Consider the following 14,586-nt stretch of genomic DNA (forward strand, 5'->3'; position numbering starts at 1 on the left):
CGCCGACGCTGCCGCTGCCGCTGCCCCTGGCGCGGACTTCTTTGTTAACCCAGCCCGCCCACAATGTCCATTACGTACAATATGAATGCATATGCGCATGCATGCATGTATTTGCCCACTGGCTAAGCAAATGGCAACTTTTTTTTTTTGTATTTTTTTTTTGGGGCGGCAGTGACCCCCATTGATAGCACCTCTCAGCCGAGAAGAAGGCCTACGCCGATTTGTTCTCGAAAGGTTTGTTCATTATTTGGTTAGGCGTTTGGCTCTAGCGGACACTAAAAATAAATCCAACAATTTTCTACTTCACGCGTGTAAGGGGCAAAACATCATTAGACATTAAGGCTAGTGTGTTGAAAGTGAACAACAAAAAAAAAAAAAAAAAAAAAAAAAGAAAAAAAAAACTCAGCATGTGTGCAGACGGTCGATGTCGATGTCGATCCGCAGTCGGATTGTCTATATATAAACGCAGCACAAGACAAGACAAGACAAGATGAAAACGAATAAAATACGAGTACAAAATTCAAGATGAGATATTCAGATACATACACCCATATTCTACATACACACTCACACACACACACATACACACACACACACACACTCACTCACACACACACACATTCACGATCATACTAAGCAACAGCATCAAGAGTCTAGCCAAAAAGACTTTCGCATTTAAATAAAAGATTCGATTCATTCATTTGTATTTACACATTTCTCTTGAATGTATTTTCGTGTACATTCGTGTGCATAAATTTGACCTTACATTATAATATCTGGCACTGAATTCATAAGCGCAAAAGCTCATCGGGTTTTCCATATTGTGAGCCAATATTTTGATCAATTTGAACCAATTCGAATGTTGTGTTTTGTTCCGGTTCGGTTCCGGTCAACCAGTTCGTACTGGAAACTGTTATTACTCTATTCTTTTACCAAGAACCGAACCAGTTTCTAAACATTAAACGAACCTTTGTTCAAACCGGTTTTGCAAATTATTTTGACTGTTAATATAAGTTGAAAGGGAAACAATATTTATTTTCTATACCGATATGATATTGATCTAAGACTCTCCTGGAACAGTAAATCTACCCTGAATCAGTTAAAATTGGGTATAAATGTTTGTAATGGGCAGAAGAAAGTATCTCCGACCCCTTAAAGTATATACATATGTATATAATTGTTCAGAACGACGAGCTGAGTCGATCTAGCCAGTCTTTCCGTCCGTACATCTGTAAGAAACCATCGATCTCGGAAACTACAAATGCTAGAGACTTGAAATTTGGAATATATACTGCATACAGAACGAGCCTAAGATATCTTTTCTGATATCTGCTCCCTTTTTTTATAATATCTCGAAGATATTAAGTGCTAGATATACCAAACTTGGTATGTAGGTTCTCGTAATGGTAAACAAATATTATGAATATATCACTCTTTGGACACTTCTCCCATTCCATTCTAAATCTACGATTTTTAAATGTAGAGCCAAGCGCTTTGGTATTTACAAAATATTGTGTGCTATATATTTAGACCCTGAAAATTTGAAAAAGATCGGACTCTAAGAACCGAAGCTAACCAAGAATATATAAACAGTTTATAAAGATGGGACTCCAAGCACGGAATGTATGTCTAGAATGCAAGAGAAGAAGAAGCACATCAATGTGTTTTAGTATATGTACGCAAGAAGAAAGGCTAAAATATTTGTACCGGAAGCGCAGTACTGGATTCAGGGTATCTCCCAGCTAGGTACTCCAGACGCTTGCTTGGGTTTAAATGAACATGTTGGAATATATTATAAGTAAACTATTCTGTGAGTCCCCCTCTCCACATATGTATGTGTATTCAATTAGTAATAATATAAAAGTATATATAAATTTTTGTTAATGCATTTGTTTTGCTCATTCGTGTAAATGGCGCAAAAAAATGTTTTACAATAAATGAGCAAAATGCAGGCACTGTGCACTAATATTTACTTATGCACTTTGGAATTTTTAATACGACTTTAGTTTTTTTTTTTAATTTAGTTTTTTTTTTTTATTTTTTTTTGCTGTACCTTGGTACGGAATATGGCAACAGCAACAGTTGGAAATGTTTTCGTTTGGCAGCCCCACAAAGGGGGGGGGGGGGTTGGGGGAGGAGATCTTTAGACAACTACGTTAGCTCTCGGTTTTTCTGCAATTGTGCGATTTTGAAATTGTTTTGTTGTTTTATTACTTTTACAAAGTATTTACACACGTATGTGTGCGAGTGTGTGTGTGTGTGTGTGTGTGGATGTTGTGAAATTGCTTTCTTTGTTAGTTAGTTGGGCTTATATTGGGCCATCCCAGAGAGCACTTTGAAAAACACTTGGAATTTTTCATTGCCAATTACAGCAGGCTAGGCAAATGTAAAATGCGAAGGAAAAGAAAAAAAAAACAAACGTGAATGCATTCCGCGCAGTAACAGACCCAGGCCCTGAACCCCGGGAACCCCGGCAACCCCGGGAACCCCGAAACCGAACACAGGCCGGACGTATGCAGCGAGTCCAACCCCAATCGCTCGTTCGACTTGGCCCGTCGAAATGGGCCGCCAGAAAAGCTGCCGCAGACGCAGCCAAGAAAGAAAACAAAAAACAAAAAAGCAAATAAATTCCAAAACGAAACGTTAAGAATTTTACGTTCGAGATACTTTTATCAGCTACTGCCGCCGCTGCTGCTGCCGCCGCTGCTGCTGCTGCTGCTGGTGCAGTGGCTGCCGCGACTGCTCAGCCTGCATTCCCGGCTGCAAGCCAACCTGTTACAACATGCAATCGACAGGCCTCAAACAAGGCGGAAAAATTAACGCAGCCTGCAATTGCAAATTGTGAATGGGTGAATGTATCCAAGCGTGACGCACATATCTTCCTTCAGTTTTGGCCATTAGCTAAAATAAAAGATCAAAAGATCAAAATAAAAGATCAACCAAACGGATATGATCTTTGATCATTAAAAGATTGTCAGTGATTCGAACCAGCTGCCTGCCTTTAGGTTCAGTTCGTTAAGCTGATTTTCTACACTTCTGTACCCAGGTTTTGGTTCAAATCTAGTTTTCGGTAGACTTTTATGACACTTCAAAATTAATTGAATTTCGTTTGCTCAGATTGATTTTAGCTCTATGTTCTATTCCTTTGTTATTTTTTAATTCTACTTTTTTAAATAGTTGCTTCTCGATTTTACTCGGTTTAATTAACCTAAAAACTGTTCTTTTTTTCTATTATTATATTTGTTGGATTTGAATACCCAAGCTTTAAGCTTTTTGAATGTACTCTACTCAATTTGCCATATGTATAATGGTATTTCACTTGAAATTCAAACCGTTTTTTAAATGCACATTAATTTTCAATATTTGCATCTTAGAAAAGATTCAAAGGTGGCTAATAGAAACAAAAAAGTCTTTCTGCTAGGTTTTCTAACTCCCCTTCAATTGTCCAAACTTAACGGTACTTTTCGGCCATATTTGAATTTTTGCAAGTCAATTTTTAGGCTTTTTAAAAGTAAATGTTTCGTACCTTCTATGAATATTTAGTTTATCATCATAAAATATAGACATATAAATGCAACTTTGCGTATTGATTTTGCATTTAAACGATTAAGGCAAATTTAATTGTACAACAAATACACAAATAAAGCTTTCGGGGCATCGGTATCGAAGCAAGTATAACGAAAAAGTATCGATAAGTATTCAAGTGCTGCCGATGCTTGGCGTTAGCCCTGGCGATAATTAATCGCACATCTCTAATGCATTTGTGTATGCAATAGACACATTTGTATGCCAAAATTATTTACATTCGTTTAACTGGACAAAAAGCAAAATGGATAACTTGGCGCTGAGGCGAGGGGCCAATGCCAGCTGCAACTGTGAGTAGATGCTACTGTTAAAATTGAATTTGGGCAAATCAGGGATTTGCACAGGGACCATTTCATGTAATACATATTTGTTTCTTTTCCTTTTTTTTTTCATGGCCATTTGTGCACATTATTATTTTGTGTATATCTTTATATATGAAAAATATGCAGTCAACAATATGACAGACGAACAGCTGCAGGCTTGGCACACAGCAGTAGTGTCGGAGGCGCAGCGCGAGAATTATGTTAACCATAACTTGGAAATTGTGCGACATTATCGCACCGAGGCGATTTCCCGAGCGCCCGCTTTCGACCTTGAGCGCAATGCCATAGACGCAGCAATCGCCCGGCATGGCCTATGCGTGCCCCATGCTGTTGCCAGCAGTGAGAGCATTGCACGCAACCAGGCAGCAGCAGCAGCAGCAGCCGCCGCCGCCGCCGCCGCCGCTGCCCAGGAGGAGGTACAACCGCCTCCAATACGACGGCCACGACTGGAGCAGCCGGAGGAGCAGCAGCAGCCGAATGCTACTGATGAGCCCAGCGTGAGCGGCACAGCTACAGCAACAGCTACAGGGACAGGCAACAGGTATGGCCACTATGTGGCACTGGCCCACATATTCTCCGATACGTATGCGGCACGCAGCACGGAGCCAACTGTCGCAGCCGGTGGAACCGTGAGTGCCAATGGCCATGTCAATAGCACTAATAATAAAAGTAGTAGTAATAATAAAAATCAGGAGCCCGAGGAGGCGGAAATCAATGATATGGCGATAACGAAGACCATTGATACTCTGGGCCTGCGTCGCACCTAATTCAGTTGTATTAACATTTAAGTATCATATTTATTCAAACAATTGTTAAAAGATCAGTGTGTGCAACATATTGTTTAGAACGTGTAATGTATGTGTATTTAACTAGACGTTATTTCCAAAATTTGTTTCCCGGTATAGGCAAGAAACAAAAAATGATATTTGATAGATGCTGTATGATGTAAATAATATCAGTTGACTTTTGTAAATAGTGCATTTTACTTATAGTTGTTTAGCATTTAAGCGTAGAGTACTTAATCGCATGTATGTATATATATATATATATATATTATATATATATATACATCTATATATATACGACAAATACATAAATATATAACATATATCTCATATGATTTAGAAACGATCAACAAACGTGTAATTTTTTCTTATCGACCCAACAAACAATTACTTTAAACTGGTCCGAACCATAACCAAAAATGGTGCCACGAGTAGAATAGAATATATACGATTTAACAATATACATACATACTTTACTTTGTTTTAAAAACAAAGCAAGATATCAATATATGCTTATTCGAATAAAATATAAAACATTCCATTTCGTATACACAACCAAATTCGTTTTAAAAAGGCAACCAACTAGAATAGATGAGCTATCGGAATAGAGGATATTTGCTCGAATTCAAACCTATTTAATGGCGCCACAAAAGCAATAGCAAACCAAAAAAATAATGATATACGTATTGAGTTTAATAATTTACAAATTAAAAAGGAACAAGTGTTTAAATATCGTTATATGCATCACATACGCTCTCGTATGTTTGAGCTCGTTGAGTCTCACAATTTTGACTGCGGCGCTGATAGTGCACTGGATATCAATTTCATACCTAAATTGGGGAATGTGTGAGGGTGTTTTCTTTCGGGCACAACTAACGGCAGGAGGGAATGGGGCGTATATATATATATATGGTTATACATACTGGGAGTAGCCGATGCAGCGCCGATTATACATGTATATATATTGATAGATAGTTTACTCTCATTGATAAGGTATTGATATTGACTAGATTGGTTTAAGTTGCATTCGAGTTGTTGCTGTTCTGGTTGCTATCACTTTCATCGTTGTCCTCATTCTCATTATCAATATTGTTACCTGCAATATGATTATCATTATTATGATCAACAGCAACAGCAACAACTCCTGCATTGTCCGCATTCATAGCTACTCGCACAGCCCCTCTACGGTTCCGCCTATTTTCCATGCCGAATGCCGGTCCACCCGTGGCATGCATCAGGCGACGATACTGATGTAAACTGGCCAAAATGCGTATCATGATCTGTGCAGGTACCGTTATAGTATCGCGTGTCTCCACCAGCATTATCTCATTGCTCCTGATCAGCTGTAAATATAAGTTTTCGAATAAATAAACTATATTAAATATATATATAGTGGCACGCGTACCTCTGCAGTTTCGCTCTCGTCGAAGGTGGGCTTTGGTGAAATTGGGGCCCAGACCTTCACGTTGTAATCAATGCCCGAGCTAACCAAATAGGGCAGCGTCGGATGCGGTTGGACACGATTCACTACACGATGATCCGCCAGCAGCGTTTTTACCACTTTGCCCGTCTGCCGTTGCCACACAAAGATGTGGCCGCAATCTGAGCCGGACATGATGAAGTCGTCGCCCCAGAAACAGGCGCCCTTCACCATGGTACGCGAGTTCCGATGTCCGCTAAACGACATTTTCACATAATCAAATTTGTTCAGCTCTTGACGATCTTGCCCACCCTCCCGAGCAGGTGCCACCACAGTGTCGATCTTCTCAGCTGCAGACTCAGCACTCAAGGATTCAGCAGGTGTGGCGTCTATAAAAAGTAAATGAATTTAATATTTGTATTTCTTATAAATTAAATAATTATAAGTGTATATAAGACTGTATGAATGTGCGTATGTATGTTATGCAAATTCAAAATATATGTAGTTTTAAATAGTGCCGTACTACTCGATTCTCATTAATTCAAGTAAGCCTTGCCGGTTTTCATGTTTTGATATTTTTCGTATTAGGACAACAAGTTGTATATGTGTACATATGTGTGTATGAGTATGTAAGTATATATGAATGTATGTTTGTACAAACATCTGTGTGTGTATTTGTATGTATATATGTGCATGTTTGCACATGTACACAAAACATATGTATGTATTGGTTTGTGTATGTGCGTATAGGTCTCCTATACCAAATGCACAGCACGTTAACGTCTGTTTAAATAAGATCCTTACTATGCGATTCTCAAGAGTTCAAGTCAGGTTTGCAGGTTTATATGTTCATTAACAAGTTATGCTGTATGGCATTGTATGTATATATCTTTGCTCATCCTCTCACTCTAATTTATTCAGATGTAGTCTATCTCTCTCTTATTCATTTTATTTCTACATGCAAAAGTCTGTCTCTGTCCTACTAATAGATGCTAATACAATGATGGTGCATGTGAGTTTTCCTGGGCAAGCACAAATTTACGAATATATTTATGTGGATACAATTAGGATCAGGGCTCTGGTTATCTTTTTGTCTTTAGATAAAAATGCGTCCATGTTTGTAAGTACTGAGGGTAGGTATCAAGGGAGTAGGGTATATTTCCAGTCATTTAATACACTATTTATTGAAGACATAAACTACTTAATGCACACAGCTGTGTCCAAATACTTTTCGTAATCAGTGTTTTGCGTACGGCTGCGGTCAGCGAACTGCTCCACTTACCATCACCTGACGAGTTCGCAACTGCTGGCGGCGACACTATAGGAATGGGTGCATTGGCGGCACTACTAAGTAGCCTGTTGTTGGAAGCTAATACGGTCTCCCTGTGGTTGTCCAGGGTGCGTAGAACGGCGTCTTGCCAGGACATATGAGCCGGTGTCCTTGGGTTGGAGTAGCTGCTGGTGCTCGGATTTAGGGCACGTAGCTGACGTGTTTGTGAATTGAGCATGCGAAAGATTTCATCGCTGAGTCGACTCAGCACACCGGGCTCAAGCGGCGGACGCGCCTGACCGACATTGGGACGATTGGAACCGTGCTCGGCGTTGGCCATGGAATTGGGGCCTGTATCGGACCAATCGCCGCGAAAACGTAGGCGCGGCATTTGCGGCTCTGGATCGTTGTCGCGCCGCAGCTTGGGCGTGTAACAGCCGCTGCGTAGCAGCTCGGCATCATTGAAGCCCGGATGATGCATATCAAACAAATATAGCTGCTCCATGGAATAGCTGACCAGCAGTTCCGATTCGTCGGCGCTAAACTTAACGCAAGTGGGGCGGTAATGCCGGCGTGTATACTTCATCGGTATGGGATATGCCTTCAATGGCCAAGTGATGCGCTCCCGATCGATGCCAGCGCAGAGCATGCGCCGATCATAGAGCCGCACTATGGAGTCTGAGCAGCCAATGGCAACATTATAATGATTAATGGGCGCCACATCCATTGCTGTCACCGCGCAGGGTGCCGTAATAAAGATGTGCTTGTCGCAAACGGACTGGGCGCAGCGACTGCTCACCCTCAGGTCGATGCAACGGACGGTGCCGTCTTCACCGCAGCTGAGGAACATGCGTGGGCTGTCCGGCAGCGGCAGGACATCGTATGTACTGCCAAAGGCGTGACAATCAAAGAAACTGGCACAGCGATCGGGTTCGCCAACGAGCGCATCCTGCATGCTTCTGCCGAGGCCGTAGGGTGCCAGGAATTCGGTGTGCATTACAATACCCTCGCCGGAGCACGAGATGACCGCCAGATCGTTTGAGTGCGGCATGAAACGTGCACTAAATATATGACGCTTGTGCAGAGTCTTTGTCCTGGCCGCCACACGACCGCTTTTGGGCTCCGTGATGACCAGATGATTGTCATCGGAGCCGGATACAATAAGCGTTCCGCTGGCATTCCAATTAACCGTATTCACACAACCGTTGTGCACGCTCAACGTTCTCAACAGATTCAGGCGTTGCACAAAGTCCAGCGAATCTAAAATAAATCGAAATATAATAATTATAATGCAGATTACAAGCGGGCCACAAATCATATCGCCTGCAATTGCCGATAAACTTCAAATCGCGCCACCACTTACTCTTGCAGCTGGCCTCCAGATTCGCCTGGGCTCTGCCGCCGCCCGCATTGTACGGATAGTTGCTGATGCACCGGTTAACACTGTGCCTCTGTCCTTTGTCGGCCATCTTCAAATGCCTCACTGTATGTGGAATGGTGGGATGATTATCGGAAAGGTGGATGGGAAGGGGAAGGGGGGGGGGGGGGTACATAAATATGTAGAGGTTCATTGGTATTATTAGACAATTGCCAAATATGATGGCCCCGGCGCAGATATGAGCAGGGAAATAAAACAAAAGCACCTATACTATATACAAAATGTTGATCGTTGCCGCATCGATCATTGAATACTCTTGCATATATTATTAGCAAAATATTTGATTAGAATTAGAATGCTACAAGTGAGCAATTTCTAATTTTCTTATTTTTGACATATTTTTTATTGATTATTTTTTCCAATTGAATATGTATACTTGTATAAGCCATACTATTTTCGCCTATTCAATATAATAATATTCAAAAATGTCGAATTTTGTTGTATAAAACAAATATTTGTTGTATTAGATTTAACTATATATGTAAGTTATTTTTAAAATATATTTAAATAAAATCACTTTACAAAATATCTGCGCGATACCTGTAAAAACAGGTGGTAATGAAAATTTTAAATGATTATGATTTCAAGGACTCCCAAACTGTGCAACAACGCTGTGACCCTCAAACTGCGTCTTAAAATTTTTAGCATATATGTATGTATGTATGTAAGTTTTCATCATTTTTACTGACTGGGCAAGGCCAACATTCAATACACTATTTCAAGCAAAATTAACAGTAAATATTGTTTTCAAACGCACATATTGCTTGAATAAATTAAAATATCCAGTGCAAGAGTATAAGAACACACAAGCACTGAGCAAAATTCATTTTACGTATGTGTGTGTGGGCGGCCATATGTATGTATATAGCCAACTTCGCGTCCGACTATATCTTCCGTTTGTGTGTATGTGCGCAAATGTTTTTCGAATAAAATACAAATTATATAAAAATTCAAAACAAAGCGCCATACCAGACAGTCGATTGGCATTAATTATTGAAAACTTTTCACGTTTGGCTATTTCTGTTTGGTTTAAAGTGTGCAAATTTTTTAGAACTATTTTAACTATAGCGTTACCTAGTTTAAACTGCAGTGAAACATTAGAAAACACTATTTGGGCCGCAGCACACAAACACAAATTCGATATTTATTTTTATTGCGAGCTCAGCTGTCGCACAGTGTGACCGTTTGCCGTTCGAACAGGAATCCCAAATGTATTTGTACAAAAAAAAAGCGTTTGCAAATACATACTAGATTTTCTCAATGATATACAGATCAGGCAACACTTACATACGTTAGGATTTAATATTGAGTCCAAGGTTATCCATGCACGTTGGTAACAAAATGCTTAAAAAACAGCAAATAAAATTGCACACTTGTTGTACGTCTTACGCCAGGCGTTGTAAATAATTAAAAATTTGTATGTTTTATCCAAAAGTCTCTAATTTAGGATTATAACATTTTCACAGTTAGTTAAATATACTTAGTAAGTTTTTTGATTGAAAGCCAAATGGTCACTTATATATGAACAAATATCAATATGGTTAAATAAATCGTTGAAGAAATAAACAATAAAAAAAGCTAGTAGCCGAAGCTGATGTTTGAATTGCTTAACCGTTATCGTTAAAGGTGCTAAAAATGAACAGAATTTTGAACAAGTAGTCATGCGCTCTTATACTTAGCAATCGATAACATCAAACAAATGTATACCAAAGTGGTATATTTTTGGGGAGAGCTGGCCACACTGAGCCCGCTGTAATTTCAGTCGTAGCTTAATATTCGAGTCGAGCGTGCGCAACATACGCAGTTAACAGTTGGTCGTTTTAGGTAGCCAACCTGTTGCATTTTTTTTGAGTTTTGTTTTGTTTTAGTAGTGGAAAGTGCAATAACGATAACAACGACTGCGTCAGATAAAATCGAGTTGAAACATAAACTCACCTGCTGCAGCAGCCACACAGAGCGTGTGAGTGGTGCGAGTGTCATACAAATTAGAAATCTTTTGTTTATTTAATAAATACGGCGAAAAATACAAACGACAAAAAACGAAAAACAAACAAAACGAGAATAAATATCAAAAGGTAACGGGCAACAAGTGCTGTTATTGTTGTTTTTGTTGTTATTGTTTGTGCTGTGCTGCTGCTGCTGCTGCTGCTACTACCGTTGTGGTTGTTGCAGTTATTTGTTGTTGTTGTTGTTGTAGCAGCTCATGAACAGCGGAAGGTAAATATTGTTAACTCCGGACTCCAAATACGCAAAGCCAAAATGCAAATGGTAAAAAATCGTAGTTGCGGCAAAAAGCGAATACGAAAACGAGCAAACGATCAATTTTTGTGGGTGAATGTAATTGTTGTTGCTGTTGTTGTTGTTGTTGTTGTTGTCGTAGTTGCTGATGATGTGGAAAAGTTAATGAAGCATCCGCGCTCAAAGCCAACAAATAAGAACATTGCGTTCGTCTGTAACCGACTGCGCAATACTCTGTCAACTGTGTAGCATTTAAATCAGCCGACAAGAGTCTTTTTGCTTATTGTGCTGCTGACTCTAAGACTAAGTGTGCCAGATCAGTGCCCTTTAAACTGTGACCGTATCAACTTGATTTATGCGATAGGGGGAAGCGAAAAGGCTTGGCCCCCAAATTTGTAGTTATATCTCTAGAGGAAGTCATCAATAGTCTACCTGCAATTTGGTGACTCTCTGACGCCACCCCTGGTGGGCGTGTCTAAAGGCAATCGACCCCGTTGGAAATTGATCAAGCATGGGCCAACAGCTTCATCTAGGCCAATGTCATGCAAATGTCGCGCAGCACGACACCCTTGCTGACCTGTCTTGCCAGACGTCTGGCAGGACATGTCAGTAGCGTTTTCTGTAAACGATATTTTTCATTTGCGTCGCAGTCTTGGCCATATTTACTCCAAATTTCATTAAGCTGGCTTCAGTCTTACGACAACAAAACTTCTGTCTTTTAGTACACGACACGCTCGACGACATGTCATCGAGCAAACGTTGATATGTCATTGAAGCTGCTAGCAATAAGCATCTCATCGAGGATCAGACTTTTATCTAGGCTATACACACGCATAGAGTTGTTTGTATGTGTATATATGCAAGTATTTGTGTCAATTGTTGGCACTAGAGAACAACAAATTAAAAATGCCAACCAGTTTAGTCACGCCGCCCGTAACTCTGTACCGTTAGCTCCCCCGCCACCTGGCCATAGAACCTAAAGCTATTGTTGCTGCCGCTTCTGCCACTGTTGCTGCTGCTTTTTGTTGTTGTTGTTGCTGCAAATTCTAAAAGCTGCACATCGCTTTTTGTTAAATGCCACCGCGTAGAAAGCGACAAGCAATACAAAAGCATCAACAAATACAAATAAATGTATTTAGTTTTTTGTGTCTTCAACTGAAAAGGCACGGACAATAAATGGATTGGGTTAGAGGGTCAGAGGCTCTCGATCACAGCAATAGCATTGGAAATGCTCGCACAATTAACTAAGTACAGTGCGCATTCGATATAGTGAACTCTTAGCATATATAATTGTGTGATTCTTATAATATCATAAATTGTGCAACTATTAGTCACCCAATCGTAAATTTTTACAGTTGAAGGGTCACAGTCTGATGCAGCAACAGTTTGAGAGTCACTTATTTTTATTAAATTTTTTGATATTCTGATGGATTCTACTCAATCTTTACTTAAGTCTGGAGTTTAAGCTCGTAATTGTCTAGTTTGGTCAGAGTATCTTTGAATATATTATTTATTTCTCTTTTATTGACCGGGAAATCCTCTGTTTCCCTGAAGTCCCCTGCTATATAAAAGTCCGCGTCGCCTAACTCCGACTTCCATAGCAAACAGATGGATCTACTCATGGAATATAAGCTAATTAGAACGGAAATTCAGATATGTTTTCCTCTGATACCATCTGCAAGGGCATTAATTCGATTTAAACTTCTGCAAGACTTGAGTTTCTGAATGGAGTTCCTTATACATAGCAGAGTGTAGCAGAGTTTCTACTATGATCAAGCTTTAGAGTATTCATATTGAATAAACACTTTAACCTTATTGAACATTTAAATATTTAAGAATTCCGAATATGTGTGAAATAAGGTATTTTTTGTTGTGTCGACACGTGAACCTGTTTCAGGCGTATTTAATTTATGTTTAATTAACTTATTAAGGTAGCCGTTGACAGATGTTTCAAGTTTTATTAACCAGAAATGAATAAAATGCCAAAAAAAAGTCCACATTAAATGATAAGATTGAATAAATAAACGTGCAGTTAAGCCAAAAGCTAGATGGACAAGAAAAAAAAGGCTATCTACGGCACGCCGAATCTTGAATGCCCTTGTAAACTTACTGGCCTGTGGATATGCTAGGAGACTCTTGAAGCTCGTAATAGCTGAGATTAGTCTAGAATTTTTTCCATCGATACATCCTATAGAGCTATATGATATAGTAGTTCGAAGAAGAAGCATTTTATGATGTGTCGAGTTTGGCCAAGATATCTTGAGGAACTCAATCATAAATGTGGACAGATCCTTCCTAGATGACATGGTGGACTTCTCCCCCCTATGTGTAACCCACTTCGTGACGAAATCAAAGTACCCTCTTTTATACACTTAGATGTAGAACTTTATCGTTAGCTTTGAACAACAAAAACACAATAGATCAAGCGACTTTCTGACAGATTCACGACTATTCAGCAATTTTGTTTTCTAGCCGATGTTGATGATTCATGACTGCATATACATATTATCTCTGCTATCAGCGATAAGGCTTCTCAGATATGACCAACTATATGCATTATAACTGCGCTGATGAAGTGGCTAATGGTTTATTTACGAATGAATTGAAATTGGAATTTGGCTAGTACAGGCTAGCACCTAGCACAAATGCATTTGATATATTTTCCATTTCTGAAACGAGAGTTGTTTGTATACATGTGTCTGTACGTACATCATATAAATCGGAAAAGCGGAACGAATTCGAGAAGTGCCGAGCTTGAGATAAACTTTCCCATTTCAAGAAACAGAAACGAGTGAAAAACACGACACGATATTTTATTTTGTTCAATCGACAAAAACAACAACAGCAAGAAAAGCCAATTGCATTTCAATACCCATTAAATGTAGCTAAACAAAGGGGTATACGCATGTTATGCGTACCCGAACCCATCGAATGTATATATATATTCATGATCAGCATAGTCCATCTATGTCTTCCAGTTCCAATTTTGGGGCGTATAAAGAAATTACTTTTTGCTCAGTACGTTTTAGATATAAGTATAGGGTATCTGCCAGTTGGGCACGTTGTTATTAATCTTATTGCTAGCTATTAAATGAAGCTGTTCATTTATGCTGCATATAGAGCATAGATTTGTAGATGATATTTAAAGTCGTGTATGTGTATCTCTGTGTGTTGCATGCCTCTCTTTATTGCCGCAACATAATGAAGCTTAATGGCAATTCAATGAAAACTGCAACTGAAACTGAAAACTGAAAAGCTTCCCCGCGGAAAAAGTGAAATTTGCCGCCAGCGAGAGACTGCAAAAAAAGAGAAAGAGGTGGACAGAGAGAAAAAGAGAGAGAGAGAGAGAGAGAGAGTGCGAAATATTGTTGGTTTGAATTACTCGACTTGTACCCGATCGTGCTGGGAACTACTCGACTAGTACCCGATACTCATACGCATATTCGTACGAGTACCCAAACGTACTTGTGACTTGTACTCGAGCTGCGTATACTTATTGCAGTCAATGTTTAATCCTCATGTTAATG

The 14,586-nt window shown here is 39.6% G+C and overlaps 3 protein-coding genes across 5 annotated transcripts in view; 2 read left to right on the forward strand and 1 right to left on the reverse strand.

Annotated features, from left to right (window-relative positions):
- Positions 1–3,714: 3,714 nt before the first annotated feature.
- On the forward strand, positions 3,715–4,881 carry LOC135427409 (uncharacterized). Its single transcript, XM_064680911.1, has 2 exons — positions 3,715–3,875; positions 4,035–4,881. The coding sequence occupies exons 1-2, from the start codon at positions 3,830–3,832 to the stop codon at positions 4,673–4,675; spliced, it is 687 nt and encodes a 228-aa protein (XP_064536981.1). The 5' UTR covers positions 3,715–3,829; the 3' UTR covers positions 4,676–4,881.
- A 484-nt stretch (positions 4,882–5,365) lies between these two features.
- On the reverse strand, positions 5,366–10,279 carry LOC135427408 (DDB1- and CUL4-associated factor 6-like). 3 transcript variants are annotated; one of them, XR_010436042.1, is made up of 6 exons: positions 9,896–10,036; positions 8,747–8,866; positions 7,396–8,643; positions 6,099–6,502; positions 5,617–6,036; positions 5,366–5,523 (listed from the first exon to the last, which is right to left on the reverse strand). XR_010436042.1 is itself a non-coding variant. In XM_064680910.1 (5 exons), exons 2-5 carry the CDS (start codon positions 8,850–8,852, stop codon positions 5,710–5,712), a joined length of 2,085 nt encoding a protein of 694 aa, XP_064536980.1. In that variant the 5' UTR covers positions 8,853–8,866; positions 10,113–10,279; the 3' UTR covers positions 5,366–5,709. The 3 variants fall into 3 exon arrangements, 2 of the variants coding, with proteins under 2 accessions (XP_064536980.1, XP_064536979.1); XM_064680910.1 differs by lacking the exon at positions 9,896–10,036 and adding an exon at positions 10,113–10,279 and having other exon boundaries at positions 5,366–6,036; XM_064680909.1 differs by having other exon boundaries at positions 5,366–6,036.
- Positions 10,280–10,597: 318 nt separating this feature from the next.
- Rhp (rhophilin) overlaps positions 10,598–14,586 on the forward strand; it is a 38,373-nt gene continuing 34,384 nt past the window's right edge. The window contains exon 1 of the mRNA XM_064680810.1: positions 10,598–10,896. The gene's annotated coding sequence lies outside the window, so the exon portion shown is untranslated. The remainder of the gene's footprint in view (positions 10,897–14,586) is intronic.

The sequence above is a fragment of the Drosophila montana genome, unplaced genomic scaffold (genome assembly GCF_035044405.1).
Source record: "Drosophila montana isolate Dmon_TW-CO22-7 unplaced genomic scaffold, ASM3504440v1 contig_2178_1, whole genome shotgun sequence".
Lineage (NCBI taxonomy): Eukaryota > Metazoa > Arthropoda > Insecta > Diptera > Drosophilidae > Drosophila > Drosophila montana.